General features: G+C 38.8%; 6 protein-coding genes and 1 non-coding gene across 9 annotated transcripts; 4 read left to right on the top strand and 3 right to left on the bottom strand.

Annotated features, from left to right (window-relative positions):
• Positions 1–560: 560 nt before the first annotated feature.
• LOC111811398 (probable protein phosphatase 2C 15) lies at positions 561–4551 on the bottom strand. Its single transcript, XM_023698218.1, has 8 exons — positions 3837–4551; positions 3443–3614; positions 3184–3337; positions 2430–2493; positions 2228–2335; positions 1986–2111; positions 1662–1891; positions 561–1077 (listed from the first exon to the last, which is right to left on the bottom strand). Exons 1-8 carry the CDS (start codon positions 4053–4055, stop codon positions 852–854), a joined length of 1299 nt encoding a protein of 432 aa, XP_023553986.1. The 5' UTR covers positions 4056–4551; the 3' UTR covers positions 561–851.
• A 1658-nt stretch (positions 4552–6209) lies between these two features.
• Positions 6210–9066, top strand: LOC111780312 (F-box protein At1g49360-like). Its single transcript, XM_023660689.1, has 2 exons — positions 6210–6474; positions 7509–9066. Exon 2 carries the CDS (start codon positions 7543–7545, stop codon positions 8806–8808), a length of 1266 nt encoding a protein of 421 aa, XP_023516457.1. The 5' UTR covers positions 6210–6474; positions 7509–7542; the 3' UTR covers positions 8809–9066.
• A 1556-nt stretch (positions 9067–10622) lies between these two features.
• On the top strand, positions 10623–13900 carry LOC111778762. Of its 2 annotated transcripts, XM_023658741.1 has the most exons (7): positions 10623–11098; positions 11198–11278; positions 11365–11570; positions 12390–12669; positions 12747–12832; positions 12911–13002; positions 13180–13900. In XM_023658741.1, the coding sequence occupies exons 1-7, from the start codon at positions 10949–10951 to the stop codon at positions 13416–13418; spliced, it is 1134 nt and encodes a 377-aa protein (XP_023514509.1). In that variant the 5' UTR covers positions 10623–10948; the 3' UTR covers positions 13419–13900. The 2 variants fall into 2 exon arrangements, with proteins under 2 accessions (XP_023514509.1, XP_023514506.1); XM_023658738.1 differs by having other exon boundaries at positions 10623–11278.
• Positions 13901–14161: 261 nt separating this feature from the next.
• LOC111778772 lies at positions 14162–15335 on the top strand. Its single transcript, XM_023658750.1, has 3 exons — positions 14162–14438; positions 14540–14745; positions 14894–15335. The coding sequence occupies exons 1-3, from the start codon at positions 14346–14348 to the stop codon at positions 15189–15191; spliced, it is 597 nt and encodes a 198-aa protein (XP_023514518.1). The 5' UTR covers positions 14162–14345; the 3' UTR covers positions 15192–15335.
• Positions 15336–18890: 3555 nt separating this feature from the next.
• On the bottom strand, positions 18891–18962 carry TRNAC-GCA. Its single transcript has one exon. It is a non-coding gene; the product is annotated as a tRNA-Cys (tRNA).
• Positions 18963–19323: 361 nt separating this feature from the next.
• On the top strand, positions 19324–21732 carry LOC111806353 (receptor protein kinase-like protein ZAR1). The gene is made up of 2 exons (XM_023691664.1): positions 19324–20875; positions 20956–21732. The coding sequence occupies exons 1-2, from the start codon at positions 19429–19431 to the stop codon at positions 21606–21608; spliced, it is 2100 nt and encodes a 699-aa protein (XP_023547432.1). The 5' UTR covers positions 19324–19428; the 3' UTR covers positions 21609–21732.
• Positions 21733–22356: 624 nt separating this feature from the next.
• LOC111777682 (auxin-responsive protein IAA32-like) lies at positions 22357–23620 on the bottom strand. Of its 2 annotated transcripts, none has more exons than XM_023657394.1 (3): positions 23174–23620; positions 22898–23012; positions 22357–22794 (listed from the first exon to the last, which is right to left on the bottom strand). In XM_023657394.1, exons 1-3 carry the CDS (start codon positions 23583–23585, stop codon positions 22719–22721), a joined length of 603 nt encoding a protein of 200 aa, XP_023513162.1. In that variant the 5' UTR covers positions 23586–23620; the 3' UTR covers positions 22357–22718. The 2 variants fall into 2 exon arrangements, with proteins under 2 accessions (XP_023513162.1, XP_023513171.1); XM_023657403.1 differs by having other exon boundaries at positions 22555–22794; positions 22898–23006.
• Between the last annotated feature and the right edge of the window lie 830 nt (positions 23621–24450).

The following is a 24450-nucleotide window of genomic DNA, read 5'->3' as shown; positions in this document are numbered from 1 at the left end:
ACTGACACATCGTCTGGTGTCTGACTCTGATACCATTTGTAATGACCCAGATCCACTGCTAGCAGATATTGTCATCTTTGGGCTTCCCCTCAAGGCTTTAAAACGCATCTGCTGGAGGAAGATTTTCACGCCCTTATAAATGGTGGTTTGTTATCCTCCCAACCCATATGGGACGGATCTACACTAAACAATTCTTAACAATATCTCTATAAATAAATAATAATAATAATAATAATAAAAAAGAAATAGAAGAGGGTCAGGAAGGTCAAAAGAATGGATGATTTAGACAAGTATTCTTTGGAAGCTGCACAGAGGATAGCTTTATTTTTTTACTTTTCCTTTTTAAGCTTTTACTTTCTGACGATAATACCCTTTCCTTTTTCCCACCAAACAAATAATATATATATTTATAATTATATATCCATTTTTCATGATGACATTGGGCGGGTGGCTTTCTTTTAGTTGGGCCCATCCTTGGTTTGGCCCAGTAACCACCTTGCTTTCTTAAGGAATGGCCCACATGGCGGCCCAAAATGCCAATAAAATTGCTATTTAATAAATAAATAAATAAACTTATTATCATTCAATTCCTCCGAACACTGGCTATAGGCAGAAGGCAAGATTATAAACTTTGATTCAGAAACAAAATAAACAAATAAAAAAAAAATAGAGCTTTATAATATACAGGCACAAATTTCATTTTCTGGTTTAGTTCAAGTCTTTAGCTTGGCTTCAATAATTAGCTATGTACTTCTGGCTCCTCGACCCATCTGTATCGAGCTACTCGACCCGTTGAAGTAGATCCAAAGAAGAGAAAGAATCAAGGAGTTAATATAATAAATGGATGTGAGCTATGCCACTCTCACCCCGCTGGGACGCTTTCCTTCCATGGCATCCTTCTTGTTTCGACAATCGGCGCAAAGGAAAGGCCCTTGCCATGGCTTTGAGCTGGTGGAGAAGATGGAACCAGCATGAACAGAGATGCCTTCACTGGGAGCAAGATCTATTTGACATACAGCACAAGAGAACAGTCCGGGTGTGCCGTGTTTAGATCCACTCAACTCTACAGTTCCCAGCCTGCAGAAACATATGTATATATCAATTAATTCATTCTTCTAAATGAAATGTACATGTCACACAAAAATTCTGTAAAACGATCCGACAATCGAGACGAACAATCATTGGACAAACACGAGGTATGTTCATCGGAGAAGACCCGAGATTACAGTGTCATGACAATTACCATATATTCAAACCTATGCCCATAGTTGTGAGATCCCACATCGGTTGGGAAGGAGAACGAAACATTGTTTATAAGGGTGTAGAAACCTGTCCCAGACGCGTTGTAAAAACCTTGAGGGGAAACCGCGAAGAGAATATTTACTAGTATTAAAGTCAGACACCATGCGATGTGCCAGTGAGGAGGCTGAGCCCTGAAAGGGAGTGGATTGAGGACGTCCCACATTGATTAGAGAAGAGAATGAGTGCCAGCGATGACGCAGGGCACCGAAGGGGGTGGATTGTGAGATCCCACCTCGGTTGGGAAAGGAGGACAAATCATTCTTTATAAGGGTGGAAACCTCCCTAACAAACGCGTTTTAAAATCGTTGAGGGTGGCTTTTAACAACAAAGAAAATTGTATGGATAAAAAAAAGGCCAACCTTTCAGCAAGCATGGCAGAGCCGTCTTCGAATAATTCTTCGACGAAACCGACTGCTGACAGGCTCTTGGATAGCTTGTTAGAACTGTGAGACTTTTTCCTGAATAACAGAGATTTGAGTACGCTTTGTTTCTTCTGGGGAGAGGAAGACTGTAATGAATTATCTGGAGGAAGTATGTCTACAACTATACACGTTGTATCATCCTTCAAGCCTCTTGTTCTCAAGGCTTCCTGAACAGATCATGGAAATCAAACTTCAAACCATTGCATTAAGAAGAAAAGATGCTGGAAACTGAAGTTTCCAATTGAAAATCGCTTAAATTACCTTCACAACTTGCCTAGCAGCTAGCTCTGCTGGTAGTCCACGGCAGGACTTTGCAGCCATATCTGATGATAGGGCATCCCAGATGCCATCAGAAGCAATTATTAGCCTCCCACCAGCGTTCGATAACTTAGAAAACGAGCAGAGATATATTAGAGACGTTGAAATGAAATTTATGAACCATTGTGGAAGTTCGTGATTCCTAACAAAATAAAATAAGTTCCAAATGAGAATAGTATAAATACCTTTACTTGTTTCACGAAGGGAATTGGAACTATGAACTCCCCGACATCCATGTCTCCAATGGATCGAGAAAGGCATAAGCCTCCCGGCCAACAACGGAGCGGGCCGATCTGAAACATTCAAGAAAATATACAAAGGAAATTAAACAACGTTCTTTGAACTTATAGGATGCTTTTATCTGGTTAACAGCTACAATTGCTTCACCTCAGCACCACCAACAATGCTTAATCTTCCAATTTCCCCACCACTTGCAGTCACACGTTCTCTCCTGCATCGACCCCAAAATCACTCAGCCAGTTAGCACAAGCAAATGGAAAGATGTAACAGCCCAAGCCCAAGCCCAAGCCCACCGCTAGTAGATATTGTCCGCTTTGACCCGTTACGTATCACTGTCAACTTCACGGTTTTAAAACGCGTTTGTTAGGGAGAGGTTTTCACACCCTCATAAAGAATGTTTCGTTCCCCTCTCCAACCAATGTGGGATCTCACAATCCACCCTCCTTGGGGGCCAGCGTCTTCGCTGACACACCGCTTCTTGTTCGGCTCTAATATCATTTGTAACAGCCCAAGCCCACCATTAGTAGATATTGTCCGCTTTGGCCCGTAACGTATCATTGTCAGTCTCACGATTTTAAAACGCGTTTGTTAGGGAGAAGTTTTCACAACCTCATAAAGAATGTTTTGTTCCCCTCTCCAACCGATGTGGGATCTCACAATCCACCTTCCTTGGGGGCCAGCGTCCTCGCTGGCACACCGCTCGTTGTTCGGCTCTAATATAATTGGTAACAGCTCAAGCCCACCATTAGCAGATATTGTCTACTTTGACCTGTTACGTATAGTCATAAGCCTCACGGTTTTAAAACGCATCTGTAAGGGAGAGGATACTACACCCTTCCCTTCTCCAACCGATGCAGGATCTCACAAAAGGGATAGTAGTGGATTTTTAAAGGAAACATACTCTTCAACATTCTCTTCAAGCCGATGATCAACCGTTAAAGCAGAGACAGCACCACCCTGAGTATCTAAAATACACCGGGAATCTCCAACCGACGCTACTGTCACCGTCCATCCATCGATGATCACAAACGTAGCTGTAGTTCCAGATGTTTCACCTGTAAAACATTCAGCACAAGCATCAAAGAATGATTATAGATCAGATGGTACAAAGCATTTATGCCAAATGACCAATCTTTGAGGGCAGTGAACAATTCACACACCTCTACTCTGAAACTCCTTGTCTGTCTTCACAAATCCAGCAACCAACGCTCGTGGTAGAGCTTGAAGCCACTCCTCCTGCCCGAGGCCACGGGGAAGTGCACCCAAGACATGACTCAACAAATGTTCCCTCGTGAAAATTGCTGCAGCATTTCCATTGTGTCCGTCAAATATCTGAAGGAGGTAGAACCAAATAGTGATCAAGCAACACAAAATCCTAATTCCAGTGCTCAAGAGATACCAGCTATAAGATCATGTATATCCAAACATATGAACATCCATCAATTTTAAAGGGTTTCTCTTAAGATCAACTACAACCCATTTGAAAAATCCAGCGAAACTCTTACAGTTCAGGAAAAGAACCAGAGCAATCCGAACAAGAGGAAGATAACTTACAGCAAATACAGAGAAAGTGGATGAAGGATTCCCAGGAAGTCGCTGACAATCAGTTTTCATGAGAAAATAATCTTCCCCCTTTCTAGACTGCGCTGCATTCCCATATCTTAAACTCGGTTTCTCCAACCTCTCGCTCCTCGCCTCTTGACTGATCAAAGCAGCAAGAGGCACGAGATTGTGATTATGTTGACGCCGCCGCTGCCCTTCTCTGGAAGCCATCGACACCCCAGAAAATAAACTCCGGGGCCCAAGATTTTGATCCAATCGACAATCCGGCAAGAATACAGCGACCAAAATTCTTCACAGATTCCTACACCTCTGAAGAAATTAGTTTAATGGGGTTTGTAAAATTCTAAGAAGACAGAGATCCAAACAGACAAGGAGAAGAGATCTGAATAAGACAGAGAATGAAAAGGGAAACGCGTAGAGATGAGGAGGAATGAACTGTAAAAGATTACATATCTAGAAGCAGGAAATTGTTTAGAAATGAAAGGGATCCCCACAAAGATACTCGATTATAATAAAACCAATAGAGATTTGTAGGCAAAACCCAGGTCAGCTTCTCGACGTTTTCCTCCGCCAAACCCCAAACCGACTCTCTTAAATTTCAGTACCCTTTGTTGGGTATGGAAAATGAAGCTTTTCCAGGTACTCAAAATGCTTCTATCTCAACTGGAAAACCCCTTCATCAATACCCACTAACAATTTCTAGTTCATCAATCACGTCTGCTGCTAATTTCAATCTTCCAATCATAATCTCTTTTTCCTTTTTAGTTAACTCAACAAATGCCTCATTTTAAGTCTTTATATTGATTGTGTTAGACTAACCACACTCCACTCCACAATGTCACGATATTGTCTCCTTTGAGTAATCACTCGAGAGAGTATTCTTTGAGTATAAACTCGTGATCATTTCCTAAATTAGAGGATGTAAGACTTTCATCATCCACCACCTCCCCTCTAACAAAGTACGCCTCCCCTTAATCAGGCTCGAGTCCTTTTCTTTTAGAATTTTAGTCATTTTTTACCATGCTTTCGAAGAGCCTCGTTTTGGAGTCCTTTGTTCGACATTACTAATCTATTGACACGACTAAATTTAGAGCATGACTCTGATATCATTTGTTTGACATTACCAATCTATTGACACGACTAAGTTTAGGGTATGACTCTGATATCATGTTAGGCGAATACAACTATATGATATTGTCCACTTTGAGCATAAGCTCGAGTAGTTTTGCTTTGGCTTCCCCAAAAGACCTCAAAACCAATACATATAGTATTATTTGATTATAAACTCATGATTATTCTCTATAACTTTCATCATCAATTTTTGGTGATTTTTTCGTGTGTAATTTCAATTTTAGTTTTTTTTTTCTCAGTGCCATTTAAGTTTGAATGTTATTATTATTTATTTTGCATTTTAGAGAAAAAAACATAATTATCAATAAAGTTGGAAAAGTTTGAGAAAAGAGTATTGCATGGTACGGTGTTTGAGAACAGTAAAAAGGCCGACACGTGTGAGGAAAAAGTGAGCATGTTTTTTTCTGACGTGGAAATCTCTGGGACTTTGCTGCAGCACGTGCCACTGTCTCTTTAATCTTGCACTTAACATCACTTAATTGAATATTAGAAAAAGAAAAAAAAAACAATTGGATTATTAAAATCTCACATTAATAATTATAAATTTTAAAATAAATTAATTTATACTTTTTAATATTTTAAACTCAATAATTTGTTTAATTCAATAAAAACATAGAAAAAGGCCACTCTTATAATATAATTAACCATAGTTTGGGAGTATTTTAATAAATATAATTAAATAACTAGCCAAAATATTTTATTTAAATAAAAAATTAATACCACATCAATTATTGTTTTTTTAAAATTTTGTGGAAACATTGCTTAAAGTGAACATATAATATAAATGACAGCGGATGAGTAGGTAAAAATAAAAAATAAAAAATAAAATAAGGTCGCGAATTTCGAGAAGTAAAGGGTGTTTATGTCAATTGGGATTAAGTAAATAAAAGTAATTTTTTTTTGTTAAAATAATAATTTTGGATTTAATAATATAAATTTCATAAATTAAACAGATTAGCATGTGATGATTTAATGCATGCCTAATAATTGCCTCAATTAGATATGCCATTATTAATTTGGTTGCTTCCCGATAATTTTAGATAAATTACAAAATTTTAGGGTTTTTTTTTTTTTAATTTTTAAATTTAGTATAAATTTAATAATTATTGAGTTCTATTAAACAATAAGTTAAAATTTAAATAAACTATTTATTATTATTATTATTATTTATAAATGGTAATTTATCCCAATATATAAATTTTGTTTATCTCGTCTGTCCCATGTATGGTCGAACTAAAAGGACCCGCGCGCCCGCCCGAGTAATTGGCGTCTAGAATTATCTGCGCACTGTGGAGAGGCAGGAATCAAGTTCAGTGGGAGCCGAGTTGGGGCTATTTTGCCTTCGATCCTGCTCTGTCTCCGAGTTCTGATCATACAAAATTCTTGCTATCAGCGATTGTCGATTTCTTCGAGTGGATTCTAATTGAGGGTCGCCTCTCATAATTTCTTCCTGCGAGGGAACCGGAAACTTCCCACTTCGTTCGCCCAGAATCCTTAGGTTTGTCATATTTCTTCACCCTGTGCCTATCTACTTGGGTCTTTCTGTGTTTGATGCTTCGAAGTAATGGGTGTTACGAAGCGATGTGTTTGCTGTATTTGCATGTATCCTTCCTGTTTCTGATCGAATGGACTTTGTTTATTGTATGGGATATTGTGTAATTTTAGTGGGAAGTTATTGAAAAACAAGAAGAGAATGAAGTATTGGGGATTTCGTTTTTGTGAGCTCGTGCTGTATACATTATTTCTAGCTACGATCTTCACACTGTAAGTCTTTGGATCAGATATACTGTTGGACGAGATACTTGCTTCACTTGATTTAATCTCCAACACCCATGGATTTTGGAAAACCATGTTTCTTTTTTTCCCCCAATCTAAAGAAACGAATAACAGTTCATACTTTGACCTTTCCCTTCGCTTTAGACTGATGAGGATTGTTGGTAGAGGAGTCCCACGTCCCCTAATTAAGGGGTTACCATAGGTTTATAAGTAATTAAGGGGTTGATCATAGGTTTATAAGTAAGGAATACATCTCGATTGGTACGAGGACTTTGGGAATTTATGCTTAAAGTGGACAATATCATACCATTGTGGAGGGGTGTGATTCCTAACATAGACAAGTTCCGATTGCATCTGGTGGTTGACGTTTATGAATTCATTCCAAAATGTGGGAGTTTCATTTTATGAACATTTATACTCACTGATTTTTTGGGCCATTTTCCACTTACATCTTGGTGAAATTAAGGGACATATAGTGATATTGAAGGTCCATGTACGTTTGTTTATCTGGTTAGATTAACAACAACGTCTTACATTTGAACCTTTTCATTTATCTTCTGCTCATTTGGAATGAACCATTGTATTGAATTTTGGCGGCGAGTAAGAATATTCAACTCTTAATGTAGCATTTTACATACTTCAATGCTGTTTTGATGTCTAACAAATTGTCTGAGATTTATCCTCAACTTGTTTCAATGTGTAACATTCATTAGTTATTTTCTTGAAAGTTTAATAAAGCCGTTCATATTCTTACAGATATAATATAGACTTGGAATAGTAATGTTGGGAAATGTTGAAGTGTAAAAGAAGGAATCAAAGGCAGAGGAAAAAACGAAAGTTGAAGGATGGAAAGGGAAATTCTGCTATGGATTGGGCAGGGCTTCCTCGTGATATTCTTGTCATGATCTTTGAGAAGTTATCTCTTGTGGATTGCATGTCAGTCGATAGTGTTTGTAAGCAGTGGAGCAATATCCTTGCTGAACTTCCAAATTGGAAGAGGGGTGGATTTCCATGGCTTTTGATGTCAGGTCAAAAAGATAGAGAGATGAGAACATGTGCTAGCGTGCTAGACAATCAAAGCTGGGAAATGGAGCTTCTTGAGGCGTACGGAGCTTACGTTTGGGGATCTTTTCAGGACTGGCTAATACTGGTGAAGGATCTTGGCTGTTATTCTCTTGAAGTCAGTTTGTTGAACCCCTTCTCTACAAAGAGGATTAACCTGCCAAATCTTTGGAACTTCTATCACAAGATGGCTCTTTCAGGGTCTCCCGCTGAGGAAAACACAATTTTTGCAGCCATTCATAGTCAGAATCGTGAAATTGCCTTCTGGATTCAAGGCTCGAAAGTATGGCACAAGTACAGACTCGAAGGAACGCCTTTCGAAGATGCTGTCTTCTGTAGTGGAAGTCTTTTTCTTCTCTGCAATGATGGTAACATTTTCCAGTTTGATGCAACAAGCATCGTTTCCAATATTAGAGAAGATGAAAATGCTACATCTATTTCTGAGATCAAAATACAGTTCCATGAAGTTAGAAGCCTGGAAATTAACAGTCAACATGTGCTGAAGTATCTTGTGGATTCCTCAGGGGAGGTTTTGCTGGTCTGTAGGTATTACAGCGAGAAACCTGATGCTATACGTGAAACAATAAATTTTGAAATATATTCACTCGATCTTGGTCAGATGTCATGGGAAAAGGTCGATTATCTTGACGATCGGATTGTGTTTTTGGGTAAATGTTGTTCTAGATCTCTTTCTTCATCTGAACTTGGGATTGGTATCAGTAACCGTATATATTTCTCCAATGATGATGTTGCTCCTTGGTGGAATGAATGGGATTCTAATCATTTGAAAGGATTATCTTCTTTCTTTGGACTCGACAACTCCTCACGAAAAGACTGGGGAACCTTCCTCATCGACAGAGACATGAATGGAAATTTTTGTTTCCGTGGTAACCGCGACAATTGGGCACCCACCTGGTTCACAGCACCTCTATGGTGGTATAGCAAGAACATTGCTAGACAGACAAATCGATATCGACATCGACATAATTTGTGATCGACATCCAAACTAGTTAGTACGTAGTACTGGTTTTTGAGATGGTTGGCAATGAAAGAAGCTGAAGTTTTTTTTTTTGGTAGTGTCAAGTGATTAAGAATGTACACGCCTTACATGTAAATTGTTGAAAAGCTTCAAGAACAGCGTTTAGAACTGTGTAGGATTAGTGGTTGTTTTTTGTATATGCTTTTTATTTTGTTTATATACATATATCTTTATATATGAAATGCTGAGGGCGATGTTTGCTTAGTGTTGAAATAGCAGTGCCATGGCTGTCCATTTGAATGATACTGGGATGAAGTTGTTGGGAAAGAGGATAACAGGTACGTTTATGTTTGTACTGATAGAGCTTATTCTTAATTCCCCATCGTCTTGCTTGTTCATCATGTCAACATTGTTGACGGTGTGTTAAAAAAACGCTCAACCAGAATCGTACATTTGAGTTTGATTGTGTGATGTCCCACATTGGTTGGAGAGGAGAATAAACCATCATTAAGGGTGTGGAAACCTTGATCTAACAGACGCGTTTTAAAGCCTTTAGGGGAAGTCCAAAAGGGAAAGCTCAGGCAAGCCCAAGAGGGGAACTCAAAGAGGACAATATCTGCTAGAGTCCAAAAGGGGAAGGACAATATCTGCTAGAGCCCAAATATCTGCTAGAGCCCAAAAGGGGAAGCCCAAATATCTGCTAGAGCCCAAAAGGGGAAGCTCAAAGAGGACAATATCTGCTAGAGGGAAAGGGAAGCCCGAAAGGCAAGCAGGACAATATCTGCTAGAGGGAAAGGGAAGCCCGAAAGGCAAGCCCAAAAGGAAAAGCTCAAAGAGGACAATATCTGCTAGAGAGAAGCCCGAAAGAGAATGCTCAAAGAGGACAATATCGGCTAGAGGGAAGCCCGAAAGAGAAAGCCCAAAGAGGAGAATATCTGCTAGAAGGAAGCCCGAAAGAGGGAAGCCCGAAAGAGAAAGCCCAAAGAGGAGAATATCTGCTAGAAGGAAGCCCGAAAGAGAAAGAGAAAGCTCAAAGAAAACAATATTTGCTAGAGGGAAGCTCGAAAGAGAAAGCTCAAAGAGGACAATATCTGTGGATGTAGGGCGTTACAAAGATGCTAGAGGGAAGCTCGAAAGAGAAGGACAATATCTGCTAGAGAGAAGCCCGAAAGAGAGCTCAAAGAGGATAATATCTGCGAGGGAAGCCCGAAAGAGAAAGCCCAAAGAGGACAATATCTGCTAGAGGGAAGCCCGAAAGAGAGAGCTCAAAGAGGACAATAACTATGGATGTAGGGCGATACACAGATAAAGTTTAAATAAATAAAAATTTTTAATTTTTAATTAAATGATTGGAAATAAATAAATAAATAGGTGTGGCTTCCAGTAACTATTATTCATTTTCCTTTTTTGAATCCTTAAATCCATTTTTATAATCACAAGAATAAGAATAATAATAATAATAATAATAATAATAATAATAAACGTAACGTTTGCTTCAATCGAACCCTACACGTGGCTCAAAGCTGTCCATCCAAACACCACGTTCCAGATCTCCTCCGCCTCAGATTTATTCTCTTTTGTCCCTCTATTTTTCCAATATTACACTTTTTGGAATTTGCGTGTGGCGGGAGTTCACCCTCTAAGGGCCTCTACGTCTAAATCTAAATATTGAAAATTACATTTTTCTCTCTGTACTTCCATTTATTTATTGTTTTGGTCCTTATATTTTATTAATTGTAATTACAACTCTCGTACTTAGAATTTTTTTAACCGAATATTCATTTGAAAAAAAATTACTTTTTTTGGAACGAAAAAGGAGATTTTCAAATTTTCATTTCCCTTTTACCAAAAGAATAAAAAAGATCTCTCCTAACCCGAATCGTCTTTTTCGTCGAACCGTTTTGATCTTTTGAAACCCGCCTCTTCCTATTCGATTCGACTGTGTCTTCATTGCTACTGTTTCTTGGATTGCTTCTCTTGTTTGTGGAATTTCTTCGTCGGCGATCTGATTTCCCTGCCAGATCCGACAAATTGCTGTTTCTGCTGTTTCTGCTGTTTCGATTTTGGATACTCAGATCGCTCCTCACTTTCTTCCTGTACCACGATTACTTCCACTTGCAGAGTAGTGTTCCTCACTTGGTGCTACACTTTCGAGATGCTAGGAATGGGTCTACGCTTTGGTCGCGGTAGGGGAGAGGACCGGTTCTACGATTCATCGAGAGCGAGGAAGGGCCTTCTCAGCCGTCAAAATGATAGGCTCCGTAGACCTCAACAACACGCTTCCGCTACTACTCCATCCCGCGCGGTTAGTGATGTTTTCGTGCCTTCTTCTATTACTACACGGCCTGGGGGCCGTCTGGAGTCTGATGAAGCTACTGAACCAGTTGCCATTTCTAATCCCCAGCCTGCTGTTTCACTGTTGAGTAATCTCGAGCGCTTCTTACAATCGACTACTCCGTCTGTGCCTGCTCTGTTTCTCTCTAAGGTTTGAGCAAATTTCTTAGAGGATTGTTTAACTTTAGTTCGATTACACTTCTCGAACTGGACAAACTTGGGTGTTGTTTCTTGCAGAGTGCGTGGAGAGGTTGTAGAATGCGTGATTCGGAGACGCAGCCTTACTTCGTGCTTGGGGATTTGTGGGAGGCTTTCAAGGAGAGGAGTGCTTATGGGACAGGAGTGCCTCTTTTATTGAATAACACTGATGGTGTGGTTCAGTATTATGTCCCGTATTTATCTGGCATACAATTGTATGCCATGGAATCGTCTACAAGGCCAAGGTATTCAACATGCTGGAATTGAATGTCTTCTACCTCCTTTAATATATAAGCATGAAATGTTGTTCTTTTCAAACCATCATTAATGCATATTTGGCATGCAGCTTCTTACCTTGGGAGATAACAATCTCTTGGTACTGAATTTTTGTTTAGACTGTGGTTTGGTGGGAGGGTATTTTCTCATCTCAAGTGATTTGATGTTCTACTTCTATTTTGTCCCTCTATTTGCTTTATCCTATGGGCCATAGCGCGAATTCATGGTTCGCATAGAATGCTTCTCATCTACCGAGGAGTCATTTTAGCTTCACCCTGATGGTCCCGTGTCTAGACAAAGCTCCGCCCTTCTCTGGCAAAACTTTTTGAAGTTCTAACCAACTTTTGACTGCGTAGTTAATATGTCATCTTCATTAATGGATGGATCAAAAGCGTTTGAGGTCCTGTAGCTTCTTGTAGCTTCGGCGAATCACCTGAGCCCTGATACATTTTCGGTCATGTTGTCAATTCGAATGCTTTCTAATTTGCTTAAGGTGTGAGAGGTTGTTGTTCAAGAAATAGTGGCCATGGAAAACACACTCGTTTACATCGATCTTTTAGAATTTGGTTGCTATCTCTTATAGCTGGAGTCATTTCACCTTTTTGGTTGATCGTATTCTCATGATTTGAATGTTGCTGGACTTCATTAAGAAAGAAGAATTTATGTGCTTTGTTGGGGCATTATATTTTTCCCGAGTTTTATGAATTTAAATGTGAATTCTACCTTTTATTTTGTTCTCTTGCAATCCCTTTTGTTATTCTGATGTATAAGTTTTGGTTGTTTGACAGGCGATGGTGTGAGGAAAGTGACAGTGATTCAAGTAGTGATGGTAGTAGTGATTCTGAAACAAAGAGAAGAATAAAACACAGTAGAGAACCACCCCACCATAGTGATCCGTTTATCACAACTCCTTTTAGAATGGATAGATTGTCTTTGAGGGATCAGCACTTGGGACTTCATCAGGACTGCTCTAGTGATGAGGCTGAATTTTTCAATTCTCAAGGTCGCCTTCTATTCGAGTATCTTGAAAGAGACCTTCCGTATTTACGTGAACCTTTGGCTGATAAGGCAAGTGGCTTTCTGTGTTTTGATACTGTATTTAGGTTTATGGCTTCACATTTTTCTCTGTTATTTTTTACATACAGATATCGGTCCTTGCTTCACGCTTCCCTCAGTTGAAAACAATGAGAAGCTGTGACCTGCTACCACATAGTTGGATATCTGTGGCATGGTATCAGCATTTTCACATTTTCTATGAAAGCTCTTTAATATCCATGGACTAATTGGCTTCCAACCCAAAACGTTTTAGGTACCCAATTTACAGGATACCAACGGGGCAAACATTAAAGGATCTTGATGCTTGCTTTCTCACATACCATTATCTACACACACCAATCAGAAGTAATTGAATTTCTTCCAGTTTGACATGCTTTTGTCTTACTATTTTTCTAACAATTTCACCTGAAGTTCGTTTTCCTATTCTATTGTATCCTAGAGACCATTTTATTGTTTATACTATTGCGTGGATTCGTGGTTTCATGATATACCTGAGACAATTATAAGTTATTTTCTTTATAGGCCCTCGAAGCCCACAAATGCCATCTGTGACATATCCTTGTAAGGCGGATGGTGCCAAAAAGATTCCTTTACGAATTTTTGGACTTGCTTCATACAAGTTCAACGGGTCGTCATTGTGGATGCGCAATGGTGGAGTTGAGCATCAATTGGCAAACGTCCTTTCGAAGGCAGCTGATGAGTGGTTAAGATCTCTCCAGGTCAATCACCCAGACTTCCAATTCTTCAGCCGCCAGATGTAACACCTTACTGATGCAATATACTCCTACCATCTAGAAACGAAGATTGACATGCTGTGGCCCTGGAAAACAATCCCATAATTTGGTGGATTTCCTGTTTGCTTGGTGAAGAGATGATTCAGGAGGACAGGAAGGAGGAAGGCCTCTCGGCCTTAGACGGTCGGGAAGCACATGCATGATGCAGTAACAAAGACCGATAGAAAGCAGAAAACATTGGTGGTAAGGCACGCTGGTTTAGCAAGGTGTAGGGATGCTATAGTTCGAATAAGCAGGCGCTTTTTTTTCCTTATTTTTCCCGAAGGCCGGCCGGCCTTCATTTGAGAAATCAGGCCTGCCTCCCTTCCTTTAACCTCTCTGACCGACAGTCATTTTGTAAAAATACAGTTTTGTTTAAGGGGGGATTGGATCTGGGATGCATTTAGGCATTCAACTTGAACTGTACTGCTGAGGATCCGTGACAATATATTTAAACATCTTTTAATCAATTTGTTACTGTTAATAGAACGAAGCATATTCTTATTACCTCCTACAGCCGGTGAGACAACCGGAAAACAGGGACTTCAATATTCCAAGCAGCGGTCCCACTTGCATAAACAAAAACAGCACTCGTGTAATAAACCGACCACCTTAACAAAAGTATCTCCCCAATTAGATCTCGCCACGTCTGCTACACCAATTTTAACGAAAGTTATTGGTTATAATTATAGACCCCACAGTAAAGATAAAAGCAGAGAATCAAAACTCAGTAGAGTCAGAGTGGTCACTAAATCAAGGCCTCGGCAGCCATCCCAAGAAAAGCAAAAGGCCCAGCTCCGTCGTAGAACCAAAATCGCCGAATTTCATCAAAAGCAGATTAAATTTCAAATTTTGAAGCCATTTACATTAGTCTTCTTCCTTCTCGAGACGCACCAAAAAAGAAAGGGGCAAATAATGGCGCTTTCGGCTATTGTCTTGGTCACCATTACTTCTCTGCATCTCATCGCCTTCGTCCTCGCTGTCGGCGCCGAGCGCCGCCGCAGCACCGTAAGTTTTTGGTCTCATTCATTCACTGACCCTTTCTACCAATCTGTGTAAATGAAAGCCTTTTATATTTCTGTGGGTTCTGTTTTTTTCTTTTTGTGAAGGCTAAGGTTGTGCCGGATGAGTACGATGAGTACACGTACTGCGTGTACGGCACCGACGCATCGACGGTGTACGGACTATCGGCGTTCGGTTTGCTTCTGATAAGCCAGGCGGTGGTTAACGGCGTTACTAGATGTTTCTGCTGTGGGAAGGGTTTAATTAGTGGAAAAGCCACCACTGTCGCCATTTTCTTCTTCGTCTTTTCCTGGTAAAATGTATTCCAAACTTGAGATCTTTGTCTGGAAATCAGCTAATTTATTCAATTGGGTTTTGAAAATGACTGAAACCCAACAACCCCATCAAGGAAAAATCCAACCTTGACGGCGATTTTTGTTTATATACTCTGTTTTTTTCAGGATCAGCTTTGTGGGAGCAGAGATTGGACTGTTGGCCGGATCTGCGAGGAATGCGTACCACACAAAGTACAGAGCGGCGATTGGCGGCGAAGATTTGTCGTGTGCAACCCTCCGGAAGGGGGTGTTCGCCGGCGCCGGGGCGATGACAGTACTGTCGATGGTGGGTTCGATATTATACTATTGGGCGCATTCGAAAGCTGACACTGGAGGGTGGCAGAAACAGCAGAATGAAGGCGGGGTGGGCTTGGCGGCGCCTGTTCATGATCTCAAACAAAATGCTCATATTGACAAGGCGTAGTGTGTTTGGGCTTGGATTCGGCTTCGGCTTGTGAGATTATTATAATATTGGAAAAGTATTTGTTTTTAGTGAAAGAAGGAGAACAAAGTGTAAGCCACTCGCATCAATCATCAACCAACCTTTTCTTTTCTTTTGCTTTCTTTATTCAAGTCTCTTGTTTTAAGGATTTTTATTATTTTTTTCACATCTAAAATATGAACTTCACACTAGTATGTAAAACTAGCTCTCGATCAAATATGACACGTTTACTAGACGCTTTGGCAACTTGAAGTAGCACATAGCCCTAATAGTTAGCAATATTCATTGTCCCTAAATTAGCATTCAACACATCAAGCACTGTTTCTACATGGTTTAGTAGATTAATTACGCGACATGCCCTCCCATCCTATCATTCATCCAACTATATCCTAACCGTTATTGAAGTTCATTTCTCGAATTCCTAAGAGTTCCTACGTTGTGTTATCATACAATGTTAGATTTCCTTATGGATCACACATTATGACAAGCTTGTATTCATATACTAGAGTAATACAACAACTTATGTACTAATCATCAACTTAACATTCTCATATTCTACGCATGCACTCATGATTATTACGTATTAGGTCATGCTATTAACGTACATTCATTATAACTAATCTCTTATCACATGATCGACATGTTTACCGTCAATAATAAGTTTTGTTTTATCTAATGGTAGACTCCACCAAATGTCCATGCTTTTGAAATCTCAAACAGTCCACTTTCACACATCTTTTTCAAACACCATAACTTCTTTCAAATTTGTAGTGCCCATAACTTTAATCTATTTGCAATGCTACCCTCACTCTAATTTTCTTTTCCATTACGTCCTTCAAAACTCTTCTATATACCATTCAAAATTTCAAACTAATAATTCTATTAATTTAAATCCTAAAATTTTCTAAATTAATTAATTAATTTAAACAATATTTCAAGAGAATAAATTAAAAATATATTCTTTTTCCATCAAAATATTTCAATTCAAGAAAGAGAATAATTAAAAAAAGAAAAAGAACCACATTTATAAAGCTACAAAAAGTGAGGAAAAAACGGGAATATATTTTAAATCCACTGCTTTTTTATATATACGATTATTCCCAAATTAGCTTCAGAATAATAGGGTACGAAATTACCATATGCACCTCCAAGTTTCTTTTTAATTTCAAAATTACATCTCTAAATCATTTTATTTCCAAATTAATTAATAATATTCATCCTTAAATTCCACCGTTGACTTTTTGAACCACAATTTTGACCAACCATCCTTTGAATGTGGACTCATATTTTTAAATATTAATTTTTTTTTTTTACAATATTAAGTCGGCGAAATAAATAAAAATCGAATAATAATAATAATGTGGAAGCTGACTTTGATAATGGAAAAAAATGAGTCTTCGTATTAAGTAAGGGCTTCGACCGTAATTTATCCAAAGAAAAAGTCAACAAAAGCTGGTCATATATTATCATTATTATAAGTATTATTATTTTTTTCATGTCCACGTGGTGTCATATCATTGGTTTGCAGTTTGAACCAGATATTTAACACCTTTACATGCCCTTCATTAATACAGCTTCGCAGTTCTAATCCATTCCCTAAAGATAGAGAGAAGCGGCGGGGTTTTAGATGGTGAGGCTATTGAGAGATTTCAGCGGCGAAGGCGGCGGAGGATTCATAAACGCTCCGGCGGTTTTGATATTATGGGCGGCGGTCGTTTCCATTTCTATTATTTCAACCGTCATATTCTCCTGCACCGGCGGCGGCCCCAAGGATAAAACCTCCTCACATTCTGATACATACGGTGCCGCATGTGCTGCCGGCTGTGGAGCCGGCTGCGGCGGTTGATCTCTCCTTCTCCGCCTCCAATTAGACGGCGGCGCGTCTGATTCGGTGACCGCAAAACAAATGCAACCCAATTTCCGCCACCGTGTAATTTTCCCCCCTTTTTAGCGATTTTAGTGTTATTCGAGTTGAAAATATGTAAAAGAAATTGATATACTCGATAAAAATGAAATTAAAAAGAAAAAAAATTGTAATATCTGTACGTACGTGTGTATTTATCCATTTGTGGGTAAAATATAGATGGTTCTTGCATTTCCACGTGTGAATGTTATTAATATTATATATATTTTAAATCAAATTAAAGGATTAATTTGGAGTTAATATATATATAAAAAAAAAAAAAAAAAAGTTAAAATAAGGAAATAAAGGTTAGTTATTTAAACGGTTGGGCGGTTTGAGTAGGAGAGGGGTTTATAAAATAATGTGTAAAGACAGGCAGCAGCAATTGGATTTAGGTGTCGGGACATGTCAACATGGCCTTTCGATCGGGCCAAAAGTCAACATTTGGGACCATTATTTTTTTTATTTTTTTTATTTTTCTTGAAAAAGGGGACGCTGTTTTTTGTTTTTTATTTTTTATTTTATTTTTTTATTTTTAAGCACTTTTAGTGCACATTGGATACTAGTGCTACATACTTTTGATTTTTTTTTTTTNCAAGTTGTATTAGATAATGGGATGACTAAGAACACAATTATCCGTTTCGTATATTGAAAATTAAATAATTTGAGTACCCTTAGAAAGAAATACCTAATTGTCACGTTTACGGGTGATTCTAATCTTTCCACGTCCAAACTTATAGTTTTTTTTTCCTAAATTAATAAAAATTAATTTTAGAGGTTAATTATTAATATTTTATTTTAAAAATACTCTTTAATTTTCAAGTTTTTTTAAAACTTCAAAAACACCTTTATTAAAAAAAAATGCAAAATACCCTTATGAATTATACCACATTCTAAAAATATTCATCAACTTTTAAAATTAACATTAAAAAGTTTGGAGATAAAGACGGTTTTGTTCGTATATTGATAGTAATTTTTTTTTTTTTTTAACATACTAGGTAGGTAATAGTATTTTTAAACATTTAATAAAATTTGGAATGTATTAATAAAATTTATTAAATTTTAAAGATATTTTTGAAATATTATTAGAAATTCAACAATGAAATTCAACAATGAATTGTGCCCATTCATGAAATAAGGGTTAGGGGTAATTATAAACCCGAGGTATAATAAAATATTAAATAAAAAATATAAGAAATATGATTAATAAGTTAGGAATTTGTACAAATTTTTTTTAATATCACACCGACTTTAATTTCTCCAAAGGCATCCCAAGAATTTAATATCATGGTCCCTACACATCATTAAATTCGAAGGTAGGGCCTTATAAAAGAGTTTATTTGCATTTCAGCCCCTTAATTTTCTCCTTCTTTCAATTCCGAACCCGAAGCGCGTCGGACACGTGGAACTGACTCACCATTCCAGAAACGGCTAGTTCTCCCATTCACATGCCAAATTTCCTCCCTTTAAGCGTTCCGGTCTTTCTCGTCGGTCGTGAACCCTGTTTTATTACTCTCCGGGTCCCCACGTGGTGTCGAGCGTACCAGGTCAGCAAGAAGATCCCAACCGTTGGATTTATTATAATCAGATGAACTGACCACAAATGGATGGAAAGTGGGTCCCACAACGACAGAATCATAATTATGATGTGGCACTTTAACACTTCATGATGGATGATTACATACTCAACCACGACCGTCTGATTATTCCCAGATCGCCACAGAGTTGTCGCAGTGGGTCCCACCGAAAAAAGAGAGAAAAAAAAGAGAAGAAAAATTAGGGCCCAACCGGGTTCGAACCGGTGACCTCTTGATCTGCAGTCAAATGCTCTACCACTGAGCTATGGACCCAATTGTTGTTAAATTTGTTATAAATTAATAAAAACCAATTTTATTAGTACATATAATTTTAAGTTGGTAATCAAATTTTAGCAAATAATAGTTCAATATTTGTGTTTCTTATTGAATGATGAAAGTCCCACATCAACTAATTTAGAGAATAATTATGAATTTATAATCAAAGAATGCTCTCTCTTGGTATGAGGCCTTCTGGAAAGCCTAAAATTATTCTAAAAAATAAAAAATAAAAAAACGTTGCATATAGACTGTGAAGTTAATTTAATCATCAATCACTTTGCTTTCTCTTTTAACCATAAAATATTTTAATATTACTCACTAGAAGTTAACACACTTTTGTCCTCGTGGAATGGGAATCCCTTTAGACTTTTGGTCTGCAAAAAAAAAAAAAGCTTCACTTTCCAGCTTTCTCTACTTCCCTCACTGTCAAGGGTTTTCCCTTCCTCAATTTCAAGTCACCATGGCTGAGTTCCCTTCAATTCCCCTGTTTTTTCTCCTCTGCAACATCTGTCTTTCCATGGCGTCTTTGAACAACGACCGCATTGCTCTTCTGTCTTTCAAACAGTCCATTACCGAAGACCCAGACAGCTCTCTCAGCAACTGGAATTCTTCTGATGAAACCCCATGTGGTTGGAATGGTGTTACATGCAAGGATCTAAGAGTTGTTTCTCTCAGCATTCCCAACAAGAAACTCAACGGTGTTCTTCCTTCTTCTCTGGGGTTTCTCTCCGAGCTTCGTCATGTGAATCTGAGGAGTAATAACCTCCATGGAGCCTTGCCATTACAGCTTTTCCAAGCTAATGGAATCCAAAGCTTGGTGCTTTATGGTAATTCCTTATCTGGGTCTGTGCCAAATGAGATTGGTAACCTCAAAAACCTTCAAATCTTGGATTTATCTCACAATTCCTTTAATGGGTCGTTGCCTGTTTCCTTAATGCAATGCAGAAGATTGAGAATTCTTGATCTTACTCATAACAATCTTACCAATTCTCTGCCTAATGGGTTTGGTTCCAGTTTGAATTTCTTGGAAAACTTGGATCTTTCTTACAATAACTTCAATGGTTCAATTCCAGTGGATATTGGTAACCTGTCTAGCTTGCAAGGCACTGTTGATTTCTCTCATAATCTCTTCTCCGGCTCTATCCCACCCACCCTGGGAAACCTTCCTGAAAAGGTTTATATTGATCTTACTTATAATAATCTGAGTGGTTCAATCCCCCAAAATGGTGCTCTTATGAACAGAGGACCAACAGCTTTCATTGGGAATCCTGGCCTTTGTGGACCGCCATTGAAGAATCCATGTTCTTCTGAAGCTCCGGCTGCAAGTTTATCTTCACCAGACAATGGTAATAAGTATGGGAAAGGAGGGGTGAGTAAGAGCAGTTTGGTTGCAATAATCATAGGTGATATCATTGGTATTTGCCTGATTGGTGTTATGTTATCTTATTGCTATTTGAGGTTTTGGATTCATAGAAATGGGAAGAAGGCAGACCAATCTAAGTATGGTTTAGAGAAGGATGAGAAAGGAAGAAAGCATTGTCTGTGCTTTCAAAAGGGTGAATCCGAGAACGTTTCGGAGCATATCGAGCAGTTTGATTTGGTACCTCTGGATTCACGAGTCACGTTTGATCTCGACGAACTTCTCAAGGCATCGGCTTTCGTTTTGGGAAAAAGCGGTATCGGTATAGTGTATAAAGTTGTTCTTGAAGATGGACTCACTTTAGCTGTGAGAAGATTGGGTGAAGGAGGTTCTCAAAGATTCAAAGAGTTTCAAACTGAAGTTGAAGCAATTGGGAAGTTGAGGCATCCAAATCTTGTTAGTCTCAGAGCATATTATTGGTCTGTTGATGAAAAACTGCTTATTTATGATTACATACCAAATGGGAACCTTGCATCTGCCATTCATGGTAACTTTTCTCTACTTTTTTGCTCCTAAAACTTCATATCTTTTGTTGATTCATATGTAAAATTCTTAAAACGTCATCAGGGAAGCCCGGGACGACACTGTTTACACCGCTACCGTGGTCTGCTCGGTTAAGGATCATGGAAGGCATTGCGAAAGGGTTGGTTTACTTGCACGAGTTCAGCCCCAAAAAGTATGTTCATGGTAATTTGAGAACCAACAACATACTTCTTGGACAGGAAATGATACCACATATTTCGAATTTCGGGCTTGCCCGCCTTGTTAACATTGCTGGAGGTACTCCGACCGTGCAATCGAGTCATATGGCAGAAGAAAAACAACTAAAGTTTGCCACTTCTGAAGCTAGTACATTCAGTTCTAGTATGATTACTTACTACCAAGCTCCCGAATCGTTCAAAGTCGTGAAGCCATCGCAGAAATGGGACGTGTACTCGTATGGTGTGATATTACTCGAAATGATCACAGGAAGGTTGCCTATAGTTCAGGTGGGAGCCTCGGAAATGGATCTTGTTCAATGGATTCAACTCTGTATTGAGGAAAAGAAGCCACTTTCGGACGTGATAGACCCGTGTTTGACTCCAGACGACGATGCGGACGAGGAGATCATCGAGGTTTTGAAGATGGCATTAGGTTGTGTTCAAAATAGTCCAGAAAGAAGACCGGCAATGAGACATGTTTGTGATGGTTTGAGCAGGTTGGGTGTCACTCCAAACTGAACCACAAAACATATCATTATATGACACTCAAAAAGTTCTACGTTGTTTTGAACAAAATCAGTGTCATTAGAGTTGAGGATTTGCTTTCTCATTCTTATTTTTATCAATCACTCTCCAAAATCAATGGTTGCTTCTCTCTACAAACTAACTGATGTTGCAGAATTGGCTGTGTTTTCAGTTTTGGGCTTCAAATTTTTCATTTTGTTAAGGAGGCATAGGTTTGAGGACGGTAGAGAATGAGTGTGAGATTCCACATCGGTTAGAGATGAGAACGAAGCATTCCTTATAAGGGTGTGGAAACCTATCCTCCAGTAGACGTCCTTTAAAAATGTGAGGCTGATGGTGATACGTAACGGGCCAAAACAAATAATATCTACTAGCGGTGAGCCTGGACTCTTACAAATAGTATTAGGGCCAGACATAAGGTGGTGTGCTAGTAAGGATGCTGACCCCCTAAAGGGGATGGATTGTGAAATCTCACCTCGGTTGTAGAGGGGAATGAAACATTCTGTGGAAACATCTAGCCACCAAGTGGGATGGATTGCGAGATCCCACATCGGTTGGAGAGGGGAACGAAACATTTCTTACAAGGGTGTGGAAACCTCTCCCTAGTTGATACGTTTTAAAATCGTGAGGTTGACGACGATACATAACAAGCCAAAGTAAATAATATCTGTTAACGATGGGTTTAGACCGTTGCAACAGGCCAAAACAGACAGTATCTACTAACGATGGGCTTGGGCTGTTATAATGGGAGTGAAAGACTAAAATCTCCGACCTGTTAATCGAAGACATATGGTTGTTAAGCTAAGTTCAAATTGACGGAGAGAAACACGTCATTATGTGGCATCGTACGTATATACTATATTAAGCTAATGATATCGAGTCTAGCACTAAATTTATGACTGAATAATACATTTTCTTAGCACACCGTTTAATATTTAGGTTACCCGTTGAACATAAATCATCAAATCGAGGAATGAGAGATAAAAGTATATAATATAAAAACAAATAATTGGAAGATTTTGTTATAAAAGGTTCCTTAAAATTAGATAATTTATCCAAAGCTTCCAACGTAACACAAAATATAATTCCATTAAGAAATTTAAGTTAATTTTGATGAATGGCAACAAAACCCTCATCTTTCCGAGCAATTCTCAGCCTCTTTACATCCTCCACGAATTGCCTGTCCGTTTCCCAACAAAGCCAAGTCACCAAATTAGATCAAAAATTTAAAACAGATTCAAATTAATTTGATTCGATTAAACAAACCGTTGTTATAAACTTACTTCCACGGTACGTCACCGACACTCCTCCAATTTTCGTCTCCATCTTTGTAAAATAGTGAGAATTCAGATTCATTCTCAAACAATTTCAATCCAGATTCACATTGTCGACCTGATCCCACCAATAAACATAGCCAGTGTAAGTATTTCAAACTAATCTAACCAACAAAAAAAAAAAAAAAAAAAGATCNGCTTTGTCCACTCCATAACACGTCAAGTTATGAATTAAAAGCGGATTCAAACATAGTTAAGTGATCGACAGAAAGAAATGAAACATACCAAACATGTCTTCGAGCTGAAGCGCGAGGCTGGAATAGGAGCCATGTTGAAAGATGCAAACTTTTCTACCAACAATGACACCATCCATATTGACTTTGACATAAGCCCAGCGCTGGTGTTTGCTCTGCACCACCTCCTCTGCCTCCTCCTCCTCCTCCTCACAACAGTAGTAATCCTGTTCTACTACTACTACTCCATTATTATTATGTTTCATGTTCATGTTGATGTTCATGTACAGATCCGCCGCCGTATGATCCGCCGCCCCCCAGTTGATCCCATGCTCATCCTCCTCCCCATACCCTTCTATTGATCCCACCACCTCTGGCTGCAGCGTTCTCAGGCTCAGCCCCAAATCTATGCTCCCATTCTCCCCTTTCCCTTCACAGTAAACAGAGAACTGATTAGGCTCCATTATCTCAAATGGGCTTTGGGTAAAGAAATTGGGGGTTTATATGCATATTATTTATATGGGATATGGGGATGATGGGGATGTAGGGACCTTAAGGCAAGGGGGGAGGGGGACAACAAAGCCCTCTTCCCATTACTACTCATTCAATCTTGTTTATCCTCTTGTGCTTGTGCTTGTGCTTAAGTGTGTGTGTGTGTGTGTGCCTATGCTACTCACTAGCTAGCTCACTTCATGCAAATGCAAGAACCCATTTACTGTTTGCAAAACCAAACAAGCCTTATGCCATGCCCACTTTCATGCTAACCAAAAAGCTACCTCTTTTGGATTCTCCACTACCTAACCTTCCTACCACTGTTTCTACTACTTTCTATGTGCCTACCCCCATCCCTACTTCCACTTCCAATCAATATTCTCTCCTTTCAAATTAAAACTATGGTTTCGTTGTTTTTACGATAATATGTATTGTGGATAAGAACGTATTCTCTCACACGCCACTTCCAATGGAACATGGTAGGTTTGTTAAACGACCTAACCTTAATGATTCGTTAAGTGTTGGGCAAGGTGAGATAGAACCTCACATCAATCATGCTACATGACTCAATGTTGAGTTGATTTGGATCCATTCATGTTTTAAGTTTAATGGTAATGTAATATGGTATCAAATTTTCTTTTGAACTAATACCTTACCCAAATGCGTTTTCAAATTGTGCGATTAACGACGATATGTAACGGGTCAAAGTGGACAATATTGACTACCAGTGGGCTTTGAGTTGTTATAAATGGTATTAGAACCAGACACCAAGCGGTGTGTCAGCGAGGATGCTGATTGTCACAATCGCACTCTTGATGGCAGCGGACTTGCGATTGT

This window comes from Cucurbita pepo, chromosome LG01, assembly GCF_002806865.2.
Source record: "Cucurbita pepo subsp. pepo cultivar mu-cu-16 chromosome LG01, ASM280686v2, whole genome shotgun sequence".
NCBI lineage: Eukaryota > Viridiplantae > Streptophyta > Magnoliopsida > Cucurbitales > Cucurbitaceae > Cucurbita > Cucurbita pepo.
The sequence above is the reverse complement of the archived record's forward strand: the minus strand, read 5'-3'. Positions and strand labels throughout refer to the sequence as shown.

Bases quoted from the DNA above. Each gene is read 5' to 3' on its own strand.
- LOC111811398 (XM_023698218.1), bottom strand. From the start codon at position 4,055: ATGGCTTCCAGAGAAGGGCAGCGGCGGCGTCAACATAATCACAATCTC. The intron at 3,338-3,442 runs GTGTGTGAATTG...AATGTTTTACAG, and splicing joins CAAGGAGTTTCAGAGTAGAG to GTGAAACATCTGGAACTACA. The intron at 1,078-1,661 runs GTTGGCCTTTTT...ATGTTTCTGCAG, and splicing joins TCTGCCATGCTTGCTGAAAG to GCTGGGAACTGTAGAGTTGA.
- LOC111780312 (XM_023660689.1), top strand. From the start codon at position 7,543: ATGTTGAAGTGTAAAAGAAGGAATCAAAGGCAGAGGAAAAAACGAAAG.
- LOC111778762 (XM_023658738.1), top strand. From the start codon at position 10,949: ATGCTAGGAATGGGTCTACGCTTTGGTCGCGGTAGGGGAGAGGACCGG. The intron at 11,279-11,364 runs GTTTGAGCAAAT...TGTTTCTTGCAG, and splicing joins CTGCTCTGTTTCTCTCTAAG to AGTGCGTGGAGAGGTTGTAG. The intron at 12,670-12,746 runs GCAAGTGGCTTT...TTTTACATACAG, and splicing joins GTGAACCTTTGGCTGATAAG to ATATCGGTCCTTGCTTCACG.
- LOC111778772 (XM_023658750.1), top strand. From the start codon at position 14,346: ATGGCGCTTTCGGCTATTGTCTTGGTCACCATTACTTCTCTGCATCTC. The intron at 14,439-14,539 runs GTAAGTTTTTGG...CTTTTTGTGAAG, and splicing joins CCGAGCGCCGCCGCAGCACC to GCTAAGGTTGTGCCGGATGA. The intron at 14,746-14,893 runs GTAAAATGTATT...TGTTTTTTTCAG, and splicing joins TTCTTCTTCGTCTTTTCCTG to GATCAGCTTTGTGGGAGCAG.
- LOC111806353 (XM_023691664.1), top strand. From the start codon at position 19,429: ATGGCTGAGTTCCCTTCAATTCCCCTGTTTTTTCTCCTCTGCAACATC. The intron at 20,876-20,955 runs GTAACTTTTCTC...AAACGTCATCAG, and splicing joins CCTTGCATCTGCCATTCATG to GGAAGCCCGGGACGACACTG.
- LOC111777682 (XM_023657394.1), bottom strand. From the start codon at position 23,585: ATGGAGCCTAATCAGTTCTCTGTTTACTGTGAAGGGAAAGGGGAGAAT. The intron at 23,013-23,173 runs GTATGTTTCATT...GTTTATTGGTGG, and splicing joins TCAGCTCGAAGACATGTTTG to GATCAGGTCGACAATGTGAA. The intron at 22,795-22,897 runs GTAAGTTTATAA...GGAAACGGACAG, and splicing joins GTCGGTGACGTACCGTGGAA to GCAATTCGTGGAGGATGTAA.